Below are 18,091 nucleotides of genomic sequence, written 5' to 3'. Positions count from 1 at the left end.
GGGAGGGATGCTCTGAGGGGAGCACAGGGGAGCTGTGCTTTCCTCCTCCCTCCCGGCTCCTAGGGCACCATGGCCAGGAGGAGCAGACACTGCCGGGGGTCCGGGTGGAGCGGGGCAGGGCTGGTGGGGGAGAAAGGTGGCCCCGAGGGAGGGGGGTCTGGGGTGTCGGAGGAGTCTGGAAGGGTCAGGAGAGGGTAGGAAGGGGTCTGGATGGTGCCGATTCCAAATCTCCCCACTGGAGGACAGCAGAGGACACTGGAAGACAGCAGGCCGCGCTCGGAGCAGGGGAGCCGCCGCCAGCCGGGAAACCTGCGGGATGGAGAGGATGGGGTGAGGATGGAGAGCGGCGGGGGAGCAGGGATGAGGATGGGATGGGGACAGGCAGCAGGAAAGGGGAGCCGGGATGAGAATGGGGTTGGAATATGGCGAGAAAGCTTAGCTGAGCGTCCTTGGGCCCGGGGCAGGATTTGGCAATGGTCCCGGAGCTCTTCCCGGAATGCGAAATGCTTCTGACAAGAACCCAGCTGCTTCATCAGCGCTGCCAGTACTGCCAGCATTCCAGTGCCACCAGCATCCCTCTGCTGCTGGAGGGACCGTGACCCCTCAGGGAGGAGAAAGGAGGAATGGCAGAAGCTGTCGAGGGAGGGAAGGCAGTTGGAGAATGGGACATTCTGCAGGGAAGTGGAATGTTTCTAATCGGCAGGAAATGATGAGCCAATCTCAAAATTCTGTTTGTGAAGTGTTTGGCAAAAGCCACTTCCTTAGTAGACAAAACCCCAAAAAAAATCATGACAAATGACTCTGTACAAGTGGAGCTCTGACGTAGCCAAAGATGCAATTTCCGACTCCCCTGTGACTCAACCTAGCCTTGGGGAGCAACACCGGGACAGGGCACAGAGAGAGCCAGCAGAACGGGAATGGGGAGCTCCTGGTGATCTGGGCACTTTCTCCTTCATGTTACTGACCTGGGAGGAGCCACTTTAGGATATGGATCCCAAAGGAGCAAGAGGTACCAGGAAGCGCTGCTGATCTGGATAGACCCCCTTTGCTTGCTGCTGCCCCACAGTGAACAGGTCAGTGGAATGCTTTCCTTTCTCCCAATGCCACCTTCCTCTCCTCCAGCAGCTGCTCTGTTCCTGCCACCCTCTCTCGGTGACCGCAGGGCCCTCCCCAGCTCCTCCCACTCCTGCCCCGTGTTTCCCTTCCATATCTCCTGCTGAACATCCCGACCCTCCCACCTCCCTTTCCCACCCCACCATTTCCACCACCCTCCTCTCCTGCACATCTCACTTCTCTCCACTGAATCCTTCCCATTGCAGGGAGCTGCTGAGGAGCTGCATGGTCTATTCCTGGATCCTTCAACCACTGACTCCCATCTGCTCTGACCACAGCCAGGGGCCACATCCCACTGCCTGCCCAGCGCCCACCCATGGAGGTGACCACTGTGTTCCCACCTCCTGCCTCACCCACCGAGGGAGATGATCTCTGTGAGATTGATGTTACTGATGTGGCCATAGACAGTGTGACACTGCTCATCTGCCTCTGCGGGCTGGTTGGGAACGGGACTGTCCTCTGCCTTCTCCAAAGGAACCCCACCACCTTTTACATCATCAACCTGGCCTTTGCCAACTTCACCTTCCTCCACTTTGTGGTCCCTTCCACTCTGCTCTACCTGAAGGAGGAATTGTCCTGCTCCACTATCATGCCCCTGGTGTTCCTGAGGGCTCTTTTCCCACTCCTGCTGTTCTCCTACAACCTGGGGATGTACCTGCTGACAGCCATCAGCATTGACAGGTGTATGTCTATCCTCTACCCACTCTGGTACCGCTGCCACCGTCCCAAGTGCCTGTCATGGGTGGTGTGTGCCCTGCTCTGGGCATTGTCCATCGCTGTCATTGCCATGGTGACTTCCCTGTGCCTGTCACACCAGCACAAGCACTGCCAGGTGTCTCTCACCTCCATGTACGCCCTCAACCTCTTCCTCTTTGCCCCAGCCATGATCATTTCCAGCACAGTCCTCCTCATTAAGATCAAGTGTGGCTCCCAGCAGCAGCAACCCAAGAGACTCAACACTGTTACTTTCCTCGTTGTGCTCTTTTTCCTTCTCTTTGCTCTCCCGCTCAGCCTCTCCAATTTCCTACAGCAGCTCGGCTACACCGCTGTGTCCTCCCAGGTGGTTTTCCTACTCACCTGCATCCACAGCACCATCAACCCCTTCATCTACTTCTTGGCAGGGAGGTGCTGGAGGTGCTGCTCCTTGGAGTCCCTCCGGCTCTCCCTCCAGAGGATCTTTGAGGAGCCAGAAGAAAACACTGCCCACAGCAATGAAGCCACCATGGACACAGCCAACCCAGCCTGTTGATCCCTTCCACTGCTCTGCTGAAGGACCTTGGCACAGAGGCTGAGGGTTTACTTGAGCCACCGGATTAATAAATATCCACAGGATCACCCTCTCTGTGGTGCTGTAATCCCGCAGGAAAAGGGAACAGGGGCATTGCTGAGGGCCGTGTGGGATGGATGCTCTGTGGGGAGCACATTTCCTCCTCTCTCACACCTCCTAGAGCACTATTTCCCCAAACAGACCCTTCCCAACACGGCTGTGATCCCAAAATCCCCCTGGCACCTGGTTCCTGCATCCCACTGTGGTCTGATATCAAAAAACAGCTTTGTTAATGCTGAGCTGCCTTGGCCCCCTCTCCCCGCACTTCCCAGCTTCCTCTGGCTCCTGCTGCCAGCCAGGAATGTGGCTGGAGGGAGGGGACACAGCCATGGCTTGTGCTCCCTGGCGCAACCACGATCCTGAGTGCCCAGAGCTGGACTGGCACTGGCACAGCCGGCACGGACAGGATGGCCCAGGGGCTCAGCATTCCCCCCCGACTGCCCCGAGAGTGTCACAGCAGAGATCTCCCCAAAGATCTTGAATTTTTAATTTTGTGAGCCAGGTGCAAAGGGCTCTGCCTTCAGAAATTCTTCCTCTCCACTTCCTTCAGCCGCTCCCTCAGCAGGCTCGGATGGTGCAGCAGTAAGGAGAGGAGGAGGCCGCGGTCCTCAGCACAGCCACCCCCTTCCAGGAGCAGGGTGACATCCGTGTTTGTCACCGCGGGCCATCACCCATCTCCCTGTGCCTTCGCTGGGGTCACCAGCCCCACCACACCTCACACCTTTTCTCCAGCCCCACCATATCCCACACGTTACCACGACTCCCACCACATCCCACGCCTTCCCACTATGTCCAACACCTGCCCACGAGCCCCACCACATCCCAAACCTGCCCCACAACCCCCCACCCCACTCCCCCATGCAGCCTACCCACCTCCCGTCCTTCCCATCCCTCCCAACCCTCACGCTCCAGTCCCTCCCCCTGGGCTGCTCACCCCGGGCTGCCTCACACGATTTTTGGGGACTGTTCCTCTGGGAGATCCCCCTCCAGAGCTTCACCCACCGTGTCCCGCCCCCCAGCATCCCTTGGAGAGGGATAAGAGGAGACAGCGGGATGGATCCAGCAGCGTTTATTGGGGCGGAGGAGCGTGGAATGGCCAGGAGTGGAGACACTGCCGGGGATCCCGGGGGGACCGGGGCAGGAGCGGAGCTGCCAGGGCAGAAGGTGTCCCCTGGGAGGGATCTGGGATGTCAGAGGCGATCAGGAAGGGTCTGGCTGCCGGCAATCCCAAATATTCCCACCGGAGGGCAGCAGAGCCCGACGGGCAGTGCTCGGAGCGGACGCCTGCTGGGAAACCGATGGGATGGGATGGGATGGGATGGGATGGGATGGGATGGGATGGGATGGGATGGGATGGGATGGGATGGGATGGGATGGGATGGGATGGGATGGGATGGGATGGGATGGGATGGGATGGGATGGGATGGGATGGGATGGGATGGAGAATGGGACAGAAATAGGGATGGGGACCAGCATGGGGGTTGGATAGGTACAGGCAAAAGGGAAGGGGAGCTGATATGAGGATGGTTTGGGGATAGGACTGGGGTGGGAAGGCAGATAGGAATGGAATGCGATAGAGATAGGATATGGATAGGGATAGGGATAGGGATAGGGATAGGGATAGGGATAGGGATAGGGATAGGGATAGGGATAGGGATAGGGATAGGGATAGGGATAGGGATAGGGATAGGGATAGGGATAGGGATAGGGATAGGGATAGGGATAGGGATAGGGATAGGGGTAGGGGTAGGGGTAGGGATAGGGACGGGGATGGACACAACAACATGGATCAGTGGAATGGGAAAAGGGGTGGGAAAAGCTTTTGGATGCATCCTGACTCACAGGAAGATGACCTGTAGGCCTGGCTGGGAGCAAGGATGGGCAGCTGAGCATGAAGCCGGTGTGGGCAGCATGGCTGGTGGGACCACAGTGGCCTCTCAGCTGGAGATTATGGTGATCCCTGTCTCCTCAAAGACCCTCTGGAAGGCAACCTGGAGGGACACAATGGAGCAGTGCCTCCAGCAGCTACCCACCAAGAAGTAGATGAAGGGGTTGATGCTGCTGTTGATGCAGGCGAGCAGGAAAACCACCTGGGAGGACACAACGGTGTGGTTGAGCTGCTGCAGGAAATTCCAGAGGCTGAGGGGCACTCCAAAGGTGAGGAAGAACAGCACAGTGAGGAAGATAACGATATAGAGCCTCTTAGGCTGACGTCTCTTGGAGCCACACTGCACCTTGATGAAGAGGATCACATTGGAGATGACCATGGGTGGAGCAAAGATGAGGAAGCTGAGGGCGTACATGGAGATGAGAGCCACCTGGCAGTGCTCGTGCTCGTGTGACAGGCACAGGGAGGTCACCATGACCATGACAGCGATGGAGAGTGCCCAGAGCAGGGCACACACCACCCATGACAGGCGCTGGGGACGGTGGCAGCGGTACCAGAGGGGAAAGAGAATCGAGCCACACCTCTCAATGCTGATGGCTGCCAGCAGGTACAGCCCCATGTTGTAGGAGAACAGGGACAACAGGAGAAGGGACCTCAGGTACTTCAGGGACACGAGAGTGGAGCAGGACACATCATCCAGCAGGTAGAGAAGGGAGTAGGGGAACATGAAGAGAAGGAAGGTGAAATCAGCAACTGCCAGGTTGAGGATATAGACGGTGATGAGGTTCCTGCGGATGTGGAACCCGAGGAGCCAGAGGACAGTCCCGTTCCCAGCCAGCCCACAGAGGCAGATGAACAGCGTGACACCGTCCATGGCCACATCAGTGACATTGATCCCACAGGAATCATCTCCTTCGGTGTCCATCGCAGGAGATGAGGGAGGTGGGGACATCTGGGTCAGCTCCATGTGGAAGGTGGGATGAGGTCCCCAGCTGTGGTCAGAGCAGAGGAGCATTAGTAGGACCCCAGGGGATGTGACAGGGAGAGGGGTTCTGGTGAGGTGGCACAGCAGGGCTGGGGACAGGGGGCTATGGGATGACTAGGGGTGAGGGGAGGGCAGAGGGAGGGTTGGATCAATCCGGTCATCCTGATTCAGGACAGGTGAGAGGGGCTTTGGGGACATCAAGGGAGACACATGCAGTGCCCAGGGCTGGACTCAGGTCTCAACCCCCTACCTTTCCTTGGGGCCAAGCTGTTGGTGTATCCAAGCAGGGCACACTCCCTCCCTCTGGTGCTCCTCGCCACAATCTTCTCCAGTGAGGAAAATTGGGGTCTCCACGTCCTCAGAAGCTCCAAGTAGCCTATTTGTCCCCAAATAAAGCTGGTTTTGAGGGCATTTCTGCACAATCACGGATCAGGCACTGAGAGCACTGGGCAGTTGCAACACAGGCTGCCTCTTCTCCCATCAAAATTCTGTTGGTCTTGCGGGAAAGGAAATGTTTTGTCCAGGCGAATACCCCAGAGGACAAACACTGCAGCAGTTACATCTTGCTGTGAAAGAATCTTGATGCTTTTAGGATTCAACCTGATGTCTCATTAGACTAGTAATTGCCACCTTCCTAATTGTTTGATGGTGCTCCAGCCTCCTCTCCCCATCCTGCCCCGATGTTGGCATCCTTCTGAGATTGTTCATTACTGTGTGCATTTGCCTCCCAGCCTCCCAGCATGAGAATCCCTCACCTCCGACTTCATCCTGCATCAGGCCTGGGTGAGAATTTGGAATCTGTTGTCTGATGTGAATCACTTTGGATTCACTCCAGCTGGTCTGGGAGCTTCAGAGCCCTCCTGGACTGCCTGGTACCCACTGAGAGAGCCTGGAGAGGCTGGTGGCAGATGAAGGGACAGCAGGGGACAGCACACATGATCCCACATCCCTCCCTGCAACCTTACACCAGAAGCACCCGTTCCCCCTCAGCAAAGTTTTGGGGTGGCAGAAGAGGGCACATACTGGAGGGGAGAGGGTCTTGGGGACATCCAAACAGGGTGATGGGGGACATCATTGCTGGGATGGCATGTCCCCAAGCAAAGCAGGGTGTCATAGCCTGTGTTGGAATCACTAGAAGACAGGAGGCTGGTGGCTGCTCCCTCACCCAGGTGTTGCTGAGCTGGGCGCTGGGGACAGAGACTCATGGCAGGGCAGGGCTCAGCATGGCACAGCACGGGTGTGACAGCAAGGGTGGCAGCGGGGCCAGGGCAGTGAGTCACTCCCCCCCCGCCGTGCCTCCCTCCACCCCTGGACTTTGCCTCCCGCGGATGCTCAGGGCAATAAATCCCAGGCTCGGAGGCGGAAGTGGGGCGTCGGGGAGGGCACAGGGGTTCCATCCCAGGGGTGTGGGGGCTGAGCTGTGCAGGGGGATCTGCACGGAGAGTGCATGAGCGGGATTGGGATGGGGAGTGGGATGGGAATAGGAGTGTGTCAGAGGCAGCGGGCAGGAGTGCGAGGGAGCATGACACAGGCAGGCAGGACATGCAGGTGGCAGTGTGGCGCTTGTGCAATGCGAGGACCTGCCGGGAGAAGGTCACCTGTGTCCCAGGACACCTGTACGTGTGTCCCGGCCGCTGTCACCACCGCGGCCCCAGCCCCGCGGCGGGCGGGCCCGGCGAGCGGGTGACAGCCGCACCCTGGACCGGGCGGGTGCTTCTCGCCTCCCTGTCCCCATCCCTGTCTCCGCCGAGGCCACACGGGCTCCGTGGCCTCACCGGACACCCCCATGCAGCGGGAGCGCGAGGGGCAGAGCCCAGGAGCCCCCGAAACCGAGGTCAAGGCTGTCATCGTGGGGGATGGTGGCTGCGGGAAGACGTCGCTGCTGGTCGCCTTCGCCAGGGGAGACTTTCCTAAGGTACCGGAATCCCTGTCCCCTGGTGGGTGGGTGACTGTCCCCGTGCGGGAGCGGCGGCGGGCAAAGGGAGGTGGACGTGCGATGGGATGGACACGGTGGCTGCAGCAGGGTATGGGGACAGGGGGACGGGGGGACAGGGGGACAGGGGGACAGGGGGACAGGGGGTGGCCCAGCCTGGGGCAGATGGGGGTCTGTGACACCTCTGCCTCTCTTTGGGGGTCACGGGGTGGGGAGCAGGATTTGTCTCTCAGTCAGGGCACATAAGGGACTCAGGGAGTGGAGGGAAGGGGTGCAGCCACAGAGACCCCAGAACTCCTGTCCTGAATCCCCAGGTCCCCCTGGGGCATCCATGGCTCTCTGGAGTGCCCTGGGATCGGGGACAAGGGTGTTTCCCTTCCCACTGCCCCAGGGGGGAACCACTTTTTCCCACTCCCTGCTTCCCTCCCTATGCCCTATTCTATCCTCACTGGGGTCCCCTCCATTGCTGGCCCCCACAGCTGCCTGTGTGACCTGTATCACACCCTCCTTGTCCCCTGCCAGGTCTACGTCCCCACCGTGTTCGAGAAGTACACAGCGTCCCTCCAGGTTTCTGGCAAGCCCGTGAAGATCCACCTGTGGGACACAGCAGGTGGGACAGGAGGGCAGGACAGGTGGGGACAGGGCAGGCAGTTGTGCCCCCGACTCTCCCACCTGGGCGTTTCAGGGTGTCCCACACATGTGGTCATGCCTTGGAGGGATGTCCCCAGGCCATGACCATGGGAGAGGGGGGGTTAACCCACAACCATCTCCACAAATGTCACTGCCATGGTCCCAGGCTGGCATGTAATGGTTTCCTTCTCCACCTGGCAGGACAGGAAGACTACGACAGGCTTCGCCCTCTGTCCTACTCAGATGCCAACGTTGTCCTCATGTGCTTTGATGTCACCGACTCCAACAGCTTTGACAACATCCTAACAAAGGTAATGCAGCCCCGGGGGTGCTGCCTGTCCCCTGACCCCAGCCCTGGGTGACACGTGCCCATCCCTGGCTGACATGTCCCCTCACAGTGGTATCCAGAGGTAAACCATTTCTGCAAGGGGGTCCCAGTGCTGCTGGTGGGCTGCAAGACAGACCTGCGGCAGGACCAGGAGGTGCTGCAGAAGCTGAAGGACAGACGGATGGAGCCCATCTCCCGGCACCAGGTGGGTGTCATCTCCCCGTGGGACAGGACGGGACAGGGATGGCTCCCAGCACGGGATAGTGTGACAGCGGAGTCCTGGAGGGTCTGACTCTGTGTGTCCCCACAGGGAGAGGCCATGGCCCGGCAGGTCCGTGCCGTGTCCTACATGGAATGTTCAGCTAGGTACCAGGATAACGTCGGGAACATCTTTGTGACAGCCTGCAGTGCCGCCATCAGTGCCACCCGCCGGCGGCAGCGCAAAACGAGACCCAGGAGGGTCTGCGTGTTCCTCTGAGCCCCCCGGCTTGGCACAGCCCCCCCAGGATCTCCTGCTGTCCCCAAGCTCCAACTGCACCGTGGCTGCTGCCACACCTCTGCCTCTGCCACCAGAATGCCACTGCCACCCTCCTGACCCTGGGCTGGCACCGCTGGTCACCATGGGGTGACGGCAGGAAAGCATCCCTGGCATGAACTGTCACACCTTGATCCTAGAGTCCTGCCCTTTCCCATCAGGGATCCCAGCATGTCCCTGTCCCACCAGAGAGCACCATGTCCTGTCCCACCAAGAATCCCAGCATCCTGTCCCACCATGGATGGCCCTGCCAGCAGGGCTCTGGGAGCAGAGGACTGATCTGGGGGTTCCCCTTCCCGCTGGCAGGCCAGCGCCGGAGGGTGACTGTGGGGTGATCTTCTGCCATTAAAGTGACACAAAACTCAGCAGTGTGACACAGTCCCTGGGGCAGGAGCAGCCCCTGCATGCACCTGGGGGCATTGGGACATTGGATCGGGAACATGAGGTGGTTATTGGGGACATGGGGTCCTGTCAGGGACCCAGGGTGGATGAGATCAACTGCTGATTTTGTGTTGAGGTGTGTGTGAGCATGTGTCCATGTGTGTGCTACACATACAGGTCTGTAGGCGTACCCTTTATATGTGTAGTTATATATATGTGTGTATATGTACACCCTATATGTGCGGTTATATACATGTGGTTTTTTATACATACTAATATATAACATATATGTAACTATATAGTTAATTTATAACCATCCATATCACTATATTTTTATATATATCACTGCATATAGTTAGGTTATAACTATCTATATAGCCATATATATAGTTTATAAAAACGTTGTTAATATCTATAATATATAACTAACGAGCTGTATATAGTTACAGGATTGTACGTAGGTACCTGCCCGTGTCTCTGCATTCAGGCGTGCGTGCACAACCGTGCGGGCAGCCGCCAAGCCCGCGGGGACACCGAGGGCCTCACGGCGGGGCGCGTTGGGCCAGAACCCCCCCAAAATCCCACCGGGGCTCCCCCTCTCCAGCCCCCCCCGCCGGGGGCGTGGCCACACGGCGGAGGGGCGCGTTCACGGGAGGGGCGTGGTCTGATCGCCTGTGGGCGTGGTCAGCCCCGAGCCGCGCGCGCGCGCGGCGGGGCGGGGCGGGGCCGGGCTGGGGAGCGGGCGGCGCACGCGCGACGCGCGGGCGGGGGGGGGGGGGGGCCGTGCGTGCGGCGCGTGCGCGCGGCGTCGGTGTGTATGTGAGGCTCTGACGGGTTCAAAATGGCGGCGGCGGCTCCTGTGTGAGGAGGGGGAACCGCGTCCCGGCCGGGGGGCGGCGGCGTCGGGGGGGCACCGCACGGGCGGGACGGGGCGGGCGGCGCCGGCGGAGCCCCGGCACTCAGAGGCGGGGGGGGTGCGGTGGTGGTGGAGGCGGCGGCGGTGGCGGGGGGACGCGGGCCGCGGCGGCGGGGGGCGGCCAGCGGGGCTGTCAGCGCCCGCAGCCCGCGCCGTGAGCGGCGGGTCCGGGGGCGCGGCGGGTCCGGGGCGCGATCGCTGTTGACCGGAGGGTTCCTCCTCCTCCGTCTGTTCTGTTCCCCCCTCCGTGCCGGCGGCAGAAGAGGACAAAGGCGCAGGAGAGACCTGGTGAGCACCGCGGGGGTCACCGGCGACCCCCGAGTTTGTGCAGGCCCTCGGAGCGCGGCCGGGCGGGTCTCCCCGGGAGGCCGCGTTGGGAAGTTGGGGAGGGGGCGGCGGGTGCCGGCTGACAGCTCCCCGGGGACCCTCCCTCCCTCCCGCCTCCCGTCCTGCCCCGGCGGGGGCGGGCTGGGGTGGCCTGGCGGGCCGGGGGTGGCCCCCTCCCCCGCGTCGGGGCGGGAGCGCTGCGCTCCGGTTGTCCGGTTGTTTATAAACAGAGTTCAGCAAGTGTGGGGAAACTGCCTTTCTCGGCCGAGCCGGGAGTCCTGGTGCCGTGGTTCTAAGGGATGCAGGGGTGGCGAAGGTGCTGGCGGGACTAGGAATACTCTGCTGTCGAAGCTGGGGGTCGGGAAGGCGCAGGGTGGAGCGAGTTCTCCCTATGTGGTCGTAACGGTTCTGTAACACTACAGGGGGCGGCGGATCCCCTTCCCCGATCCCAAGGCCTGACTGAGGCATAGTCCTGGGGATTAAAAGCCGTGCCATACCCAGGCTTTGGCTGGTTTCTGTCCCTTTAAAAAAAAAAAGTGTAGGTGCCATCTGACGCCCTGGGAGGTTTTCCCAGGTTGGTGTGTGGTGTCACAAGGTGGCACATTTGGAGAGCTCAGCATTTAGGTCTCCTCCAGCCAGGAGTTAGATTCCTAACTGCTTCCCTGCTGGGGTGCTGTATGTAGGAGAGATCCTATATGCCTTCCCTGGTCATGGGAGATGTCCTGTACAAGTGTAGTTTCTCCCAGGTGCCACAGTACATGATATCCCAAGGACAGTGATTGTGTTGTTTGGACGAATTGACTCTCTAATGTTTAATTTTGAGGAAGTCATGGTTTGATAGCACCTTCCCGGGCTTTTATCCCCCTGTGGGCCAGTGAAGCTGCTGGTGGTAGTGTGGAGCCAAGGTGGGAGACCTGCAGCTCCTGTTGTGTTACAGAAGAGCTGGTGAAGCCGTTTACCCAGACATTTATTCTAAGTTAGAATAGGAGCCTTAAAAGTTGGACTGGGCTCATCCACTGGGTTCTCTCAGCCCCCAGAGCAGGCTGGGGTTGGCCCCAAAAGGAGAAGGGAAGTGAGGGCTGTGGGTGTCCCCGTGCCCTTCTTCACTGTTTCCCTCTCACTTCCAAGGAGGAAGAGGACGACGACAGCAGTCCTGGCGTGTCCTTCTCGCTCTCTTCAGAGGAGTCGGAGATGGAGCCTGAGGAAGAACGGATCCGTTACAGCCAAAGACTGGTCAGTAGTGGCCTTGAAATAATCCTATTCCGGTCTTGCTTCTGTTGCAGCTGGAGAAGGGAAAGGCTTTTCCCAGTAGTAGGGTTAAACAACCGAAGCAGGCAGGTGGTGAATGGATGCAGCCTGTGCAGAGGTGTGTGCTTGGCTTTAGGTGGCTTTGTGGGTCCTTTTGTGTCACCAAGTTTGTCCTAATGGAGGGAATTTGGCTGCTGAGCTCTGCAAAGGGGGGTTGGAGGCTGAGGCTGGGGCAGGAGCTTTGGGATAGGAACATGAAACTGGTGTAAGTGTAGTTTCTATGTCAATAGGTTTTTTTCTGTGGCAAGCAGAGGACCTGAAATATTGTGTGTTACCATTCTTGATTTGAGTGTCTGTGAAATCTGGGGAAACCAGCTCCAGCTTCAAGCTCCAGTTTTCCTATGCCTGTGTCCCTTCCTAGTGTTCTCTTTTGAAGAGAGCTGTTCCAGCATTCAGGTTCTAGTCAGGCCCTGTGAGGAGCTCTGATGTTTGTGCTGCTATTTTCTAGGACTGCATGAATCAGTGGTCTGGGAATTGGGTTGTAACTGGGAACAGCTTGGGAGCAGCTGCTCTTAGAGTCTGAGGTGTTATTCCCAGGGATTCCAGGAAAGGAGGGAAGCTGCTGTGTCTCCCGTGCTGTTGTGAGGCAGTTGCAAACTCCCATGGGGCCAAGTGGTGGAGTCCCTCTCTGAGTCACAGCAGTACCAGTACCCTCACCTTCAATGTGTTGTCCATAAAGGTAAATCCTTATCCTTTAATGCTCTGGAATCATTTGGTGTGAGGCTGTGGTTCTTGGCATTAAGCTTCATCCTCAAGATGTTCTAGGAAGTTCCCAAGTGCTTTGGTGGATGTTTTAATTTGGCATCAGCAGCAGTCCCACCTCCTCCCTCATCCTGACACATTTATTCCCACAACTGTTGAGGATGCAGCTCAAGGTGCTGGTCTGACTGGGGAGTGATCCAGGACTAACCCAAAACATCTGGATAAAGATATGGCAGGTGAAGGGGAGTATCAGCCAGGAATTTGTCAGTTTAAAAATGCTTATCATTTCTCAAATAAAAATCAAGAGGAGTTGGTGTCCTGGTGCGGGTGGGCTGGGCTCCAGCAGAATGTGCTAAGCTGGATAAATGCCTGCAGGCTGATGAGCTCTGTGCTTAAGGGGTTTGGGAACGCACATGGGCAGCAGGGTGAGGCTCACCTGGACTTGTGTGGCCTCGTGTTCATGTGTTGGCTGTGCTGGCCTGAGGCCCAGAGGAGGAGGCATGACCCCTGTGTGGTGGGTGAGGCTTAACTCCTACCTCTTGCCATGCTTTTCCTGGAAACTTCCAGCTCATTATGTGCTCGTCCTGTGTCAGTGACACTCTCTTGCTGAAGGACTCTTAAAAGATTGCTATTTTTCTTCTGTAGAGCATGATTTGACTTCCTTGAATATCCCATATATGCCTTGGAATTGGGAGTGGGTTAGTAGGCCTAAATGAAAAGTTTCAAGCAGGGAAGCAGTGAGCTGGTGGTACAGTGTGTTTCTGCTGCTGTCAGCTGTGTTTCTGGTGTGTGACTGGGGCTCAACTAGCAAAAAGTAAGTGTATTAAAAAGAAAACAATCCAGGTATGATAGCAGTCTTACCAGCCAAACAGCCTGGACCAGAATAGCTTATGGTGGTGAAGGAGCTGAATTAATTGTGTGGTTTGATGGTGCCATCTGAGATGGCAGAGGAGGTTAGTTCTCTGGTGTGTCAGGTAATCACACTGACAGCATCTTTTTCCTGACTGGTTTCCATCAGGATTTAGAGGAAATTGTTGGAGTCTGAGATACAGAGTGTGTGCCCTTGTTTCTGATACTTAACTCTAAGATCCAGAAAAACACAGAATTTCATGCAATATGAAATTCATGAGCATGTTTTCAGAAATCTTGAGTGTTCTGTGTTATTTTATTTAGTTTGCACTAATGTTGCCTTCCTCTGCTTCAAAAAAAAATCTGATGTGTGTCTGTTTTCTGAATGAATTTATCAGTGTTGTTGATACATCTGGGTTTGGAGGAGAAATTCATCTCTGCTTCAGGTGTAGTCATGTTCCTGCAGGAATCCTCTACTGGGTCACACATGCCTGTGTGGCACAATGACAGTTTGATTGGTTGCACTGCCCTAAGTCTACTTGCTTCCTAGTTCAGGCTCTGCATCCATGACTCCCAGGATAACACGGACCTGGGTGAGTTGCTCTGGACTCAGGGATATCACTGGGAGTATGTCTTGCACCCATTCACGACAATCTGAGGGGAGGGCTGTGTCCTGGTGAGGTCTGGGAGGCTCACGCAGGCAGTGGGTGATGCTGAGTGTGGAGAGGACACAGAGGAGCAAGTTATGGGGTATCCGAGTTCCTCCCCTAGAGACTGGGAGCAGTGGAGGTGGGACTTGCAGGCACTGTGGAGTAGTTTCCTGCTAACTATGTGTGAATGTTGTTCTGCCCAGCTCCCTAACGAGGCAGTTCTTGGGGCTTGGGCTGAGGTGCCAGCATTTCAAGCTGGAGTTGTGTGTTTTGCAGGCCCTTAACTGAGGAGCTGAAATGCTCTATTGTGTCCTGAGCCTGAGTGACAGTCCAGCCCTGGCACTAACAATGCCACGGTCCCTCTCTGAGCCTTGGAAGTCTTTGCTGGCTGTCACTGGGTGGTTGCACCCAGCCCATGTCACACCAGGCTGTTGGGCTCCCCACGAGCAGCCTGGACTCTTTAGAGGCTCTGGAGAAAAAGATCCATTTGCCTGCTGCTCACAGAGGCTGCCTGCGCTTTTGCAGAGCAGTCCTGCCGTATTCCTGGGTGCTGGAAATGTGAGGAAATCTCACCTGCCTGCTCTAAGGCTCATTTTGGCAGGCCTGTGCTGTGAACTGAGACTAGCAAGGCCCCGTGAATTGCAGGCTGGGATTAGCACATTACCACAGTGCTGTCGTGTGCTTGCAGTGACAATGCTCAGGGTGAGAAATGAAGGGCAGCAGCTCTGGATCACTTCGGAATGGCTTGGGACCACAGCAGGGGAGTGCCATTATCCAAAGGACAAATCCTGCTCATCACAGACTTCCCAGCAGTGTCTCAGGGTGTGGCTCCCAGTTAGGATTGCTGGGGTGGCAGAGCTGGTTGAAGAGGTTTTCTTCCTCCCTCAGCTAATGCCCCAGGAGCTGGTGGCCCTGAGGTGAATGCTGCCTCAGGGAATTGTGGATCTTGCCCTGGATAGGAGTCAGCAGGGGGGAGCATCTAATCCCAGCTGTTGTCTATGCTGGGGTAGTGAGGAAACCTGACAGGGCTGTAAATCTGAGATGGGGAGACAGGGTGGGGTAGGAACCTCTTAAACTGGCTTTGCTGCTGGAGAGAGCCTGAGAAGGAGCCTCGCCCTCCCCAGGAGCTCTGTGTGCTGAGCTACAACTCCTGCTGGAGGTGCTGCACTATTGGCCCCGGGTGACCATCACTGGCTGGGTGCAGTGCCACCCTTATTTTGGCTGTGGGAGGGGTTATGACACCCATGAAGGGAAATGGGCTCATGGAGCAGGAGACCTAACTGCTGTGGGTGCTGGAGAATTTGAGAGGTGAGAGGGGAGCCAGGGAGCAAAGTGCTCAGTCCCATGTCTTGAGGCAGTCTGTGTCTTGCCTTAGCACTGTCCTGCCCTCTGGTCACATCCTTGTGTGAAATTTGAGAGGAGGCTCTGCCTGTCCCTACCAGCCAGAAGCGAGGCCTCTCCTTTAAACAGCAGTTACCAAACCTGCCCTTACATGTCGGTGTCCACACTATCCTCTGGGAGAGTTCATACGGGCTTAACAGCATGTGGAGCCATCAGCTGGGGGATGAAGCCTGGGATCTGTGCAGGACAAGATTTTCCTTGCAGCCCTGCATGCTGTGGAGTGATCCCAGTTCAGCCCATGCCTGAGGGATGGCACGGCCAGCTCTGGCCAGTGCCCAGAGTCCCAGCAGCTGGAATCTTGTGTTTTCCAACTTGTCTGTATCCTTTCTGCAGGATGGATGGGGTGATGTCAGTGCAGGACACAAGTCATGGGGCCAGGAGGGCCCACACATGTTGACAAGACACTTGTGACAGTTTTTCTTACAGGATAGGAATAGATTGAGGGATAAGTGGCCTCAGAGCTGAGAGAGGGAGATCAGGAGGAGCAGGCTGGGAGCAGGATGCAGCTCCCTGCCTTCCCTGTGTTGCTCCATCTTGAATGTTTTACAGTATCCCAACAGTAGGATGCAAGGAGTAATCCCACCAGGTTCAGCCCAACTTCTTGTTTGTCCTGTAAAGCTGCTCACTGCCAGGTAATGATCCCTGGAGATTGCTGGTGTTTGACACCCCCAGGTACTGGGGGTGATCGAGGCCAGTCCTGCTGGACACTTGCTTTTCCAGGGCTGCTCCCACTGATTTGGGACTCATATGAGTGTCCTGGAATGACCCTGCCTGTGTTGCTTCTTGCAGACACTGAGCATGGGATGAGCCCCAGGCACTGGGTGAGAATTTGGGTGTTTGTACATCACCTGCTCCCTCTTCCCTGCATTTGAAATGTGACACTGGCAATTCCTGTCAAGCCAAGCTCCTTTCCAGAGCTTCTCTGTGCCCTGTGTGAAACCTAGCCTGGCCAAATGTCCCTGGTCTGTTGGACACACCTCAGCTGCCCAGTCTAGACAGGACCTGGGCAAGGGGGGTAATTAATCTCTCCCACATGCCTCAAACTGGAGGTACTACAAATGAGTCATTCCAAATGACCCAGGTATAATAAATGAGATCTAAATAATTCAGGGGCTGTTCAGATTTGGTCTGGGCAGGGCTTTGGTGGAAGCTAGCAGCAACTGAAGGCTATTCTTGGAAAGCTTTAGAAGTCCCTGTGAGCATTTAGATCCTGCCAGATGCATGGCTGTGCTGGTCCCTGGGAGAATACGTCTCTGAAACCAAGTGGATGCTGTTCTCTCTCAGCGGAGAGGGATGCAGGAGGTAAGTATCTGCTGGATTCTTACTGTCCCAAGCCTGTCTGTGCCCTGAGTATGTCCTGGAAGCTGCAGTGCTGACTAAGTAAGGAGCCAAATACCACAGGAGCACTTCAAGGTACCTGTGAATTACAATTACCAAACAATCTCTGCAGTCTCCATTTATGTTCTATAATAACCAGGAATCAGTTTTCCCAGGGTTATACCAGCTGGAGGTGACACTGACAAATCAGGAAAGCAGTCCCTGTGCCCCCAGTGCCTTTTTACCCAGATTTACAGGTCACTGGCTGGGTTTGGGGAAGAAAGGGCACATGTGGGAAAGTGGTGACGTGCTCAGAAGGTGAAGAAACAAGGTGCTGCCCTAATCGTGTCCTCTGAAAATGCATAAAGGAAGCAATTCCTTTCAGGATGAGATCTCTGGTGCTGCTGCTGAGGGAAGAGTGTTGCTGATTCCAGAGGAGGAAACGATGGCTGAGCCTTTAGGGGGCTGTGAGGAACTTCAGTGTTGTTCTTCCCTTTCCACAGTGGTCTGCACTCCCTGTGCTGCTGATGCTCCCTGTTTACCTCTTTTCCCAGTTCTTGGGAACCAGATGGGGAATATTCCTAGCTGGCTGGGTGTTTCTTTCTGCCACTTGAGGTGTTTCAGGTGAACCTGGTTACAAAGTGTATCCTGGGAATCCATGATGGGGGGAGAGGAGATGGAGCTGTTGGATGGAGCTTCTGTCCCGTTCCTGTGTCCATGCTTGTGCATCTCTGTTGCTGTAGCAACAGCACTGGGAGTAAACAGCAATGAGCTGGCTGTCCAGGGATTCTGAATCCCTCTGGAAGTTCCAGGAACTTGAACCAGAGAAGTTTTTGGGCTTAGATCTGCTCCGGGTTGCAGGGTAGTGATTTTCCATATTTTAGCCATTGCTCTGTACACAAAAGAGTTTTAATAAAGCTGCCCCCACATGCCCTTTTACATCAAGGAAGGGGCTCCATGGGCTTTGTTCATGCTGGTGCTCAGAGCTGGGAGCTGAGTGTACAGTCACGTTGTGTTTTAGCCAGTCATGACAGAGTTTGGGAGAAAATATCATTTGAGAAAAGTCTTCCTAGTTCTTCCATGTACCCCTGGCTCCTGGGAGCTGTAATCTTGGGCTCGAGCTGAGGCAGCTGGAAGTGGAAAGAAGAGGGCTGGCAGTGCATGTTCCTTTAAGGTCAGGCTGCCTCAGTGTCTTTAATTTGCTGTGCATAAATATTTCCATGTGTCACTGAGCCCCTTTGCCCCATTTGGAGTAAGGAAGGGACGAGTGCTGGGCTCCTTATGAAGGGGAGGGGGAGGGAGTGTGTGCAGGGATGGTGTAACAGCACAGAGTCCAGAGGAAATATCCTTCCTAGTAGCTGGATTCCCACATTGTCCGTATTCTTCCCAATGGCCCTGGCTTGTCTTCCCTCTCACTGAGCATCTTCAGCCCTATAGCCTGCAATGCAGCCAAGCTGCTGCTGTTCCCTTTAAAAAACAGTGTCAGCTGAGCAGGAATTGA

At 56.4% G+C, this 18,091-nt stretch overlaps 4 protein-coding genes across 4 annotated transcripts in view; 3 read left to right on the top strand and 1 right to left on the bottom strand.

Moving 5' to 3' along the window:
* Positions 1 to 336: 336 nt before the first annotated feature.
* Positions 337 to 9,435, top strand: RHOD (ras homolog family member D). Its single transcript, XM_058829162.1, has 6 exons — positions 337 to 1,073; positions 6,045 to 7,228; positions 7,769 to 7,856; positions 8,078 to 8,187; positions 8,275 to 8,409; positions 8,515 to 9,435. The coding sequence occupies exons 2-6, from the start codon at positions 7,100 to 7,102 to the stop codon at positions 8,680 to 8,682; spliced, it is 630 nt and encodes a 209-aa protein (XP_058685145.1). The 5' UTR covers positions 337 to 1,073; positions 6,045 to 7,099; the 3' UTR covers positions 8,683 to 9,435.
* On the top strand, positions 1,360 to 2,708 carry LOC131574606 (proto-oncogene Mas-like). Its single transcript, XM_058829163.1, has one exon. It carries the CDS (start codon positions 1,430 to 1,432, stop codon positions 2,360 to 2,362), a length of 933 nt encoding a protein of 310 aa, XP_058685146.1. The 5' UTR covers positions 1,360 to 1,429; the 3' UTR covers positions 2,363 to 2,708.
* On the bottom strand, positions 4,247 to 6,038 carry LOC131574604 (mas-related G-protein coupled receptor member H-like). Its single transcript, XM_058829161.1, has 2 exons — positions 5,564 to 6,038; positions 4,247 to 5,320 (listed from the first exon to the last, which is right to left on the bottom strand). Exon 2 carries the CDS (start codon positions 5,293 to 5,295, stop codon positions 4,378 to 4,380), a length of 918 nt encoding a protein of 305 aa, XP_058685144.1. The 5' UTR covers positions 5,296 to 5,320; positions 5,564 to 6,038; the 3' UTR covers positions 4,247 to 4,377.
* A 465-nt stretch (positions 9,436 to 9,900) lies between the features above and the next one.
* KDM2A (lysine demethylase 2A) overlaps positions 9,901 to 18,091 on the top strand; it is a 33,136-nt gene continuing 24,945 nt past the window's right edge. The window contains exons 1-3 of the mRNA XM_058842636.1: positions 9,901 to 9,981; positions 10,297 to 10,324; positions 11,492 to 11,596. Coding sequence (XP_058698619.1) covers positions 9,962 to 9,981; positions 10,297 to 10,324; positions 11,492 to 11,596 — 153 coding nt within the window. The 5' untranslated portion in view covers positions 9,901 to 9,961. The remainder of the gene's footprint in view (positions 9,982 to 10,296; positions 10,325 to 11,491; positions 11,597 to 18,091) is intronic.

The sequence above is a fragment of the Poecile atricapillus genome, chromosome 1 (genome assembly GCF_030490865.1).
Source record: "Poecile atricapillus isolate bPoeAtr1 chromosome 1, bPoeAtr1.hap1, whole genome shotgun sequence".
Classification (NCBI taxonomy): Eukaryota; Metazoa; Chordata; class Aves; order Passeriformes; family Paridae; genus Poecile; species Poecile atricapillus.
This window is presented reverse-complemented; position numbering and strand designations above follow the sequence as displayed.

Bases quoted from the DNA above. Each gene is read 5' to 3' on its own strand.
- LOC131574606 (XM_058829163.1), top strand. From the start codon at position 1,430: ATGGAGGTGACCACTGTGTTCCCACCTCCTGCCTCACCCACCGAGGGA.
- LOC131574604 (XM_058829161.1), bottom strand. From the start codon at position 5,295: ATGGAGCTGACCCAGATGTCCCCACCTCCCTCATCTCCTGCGATGGAC.
- RHOD (XM_058829162.1), top strand. From the start codon at position 7,100: ATGCAGCGGGAGCGCGAGGGGCAGAGCCCAGGAGCCCCCGAAACCGAG. The intron at 7,229-7,768 runs GTACCGGAATCC...GTCCCCTGCCAG, and splicing joins CCAGGGGAGACTTTCCTAAG to GTCTACGTCCCCACCGTGTT. The intron at 7,857-8,077 runs GTGGGACAGGAG...TCCACCTGGCAG, and splicing joins CCACCTGTGGGACACAGCAG to GACAGGAAGACTACGACAGG.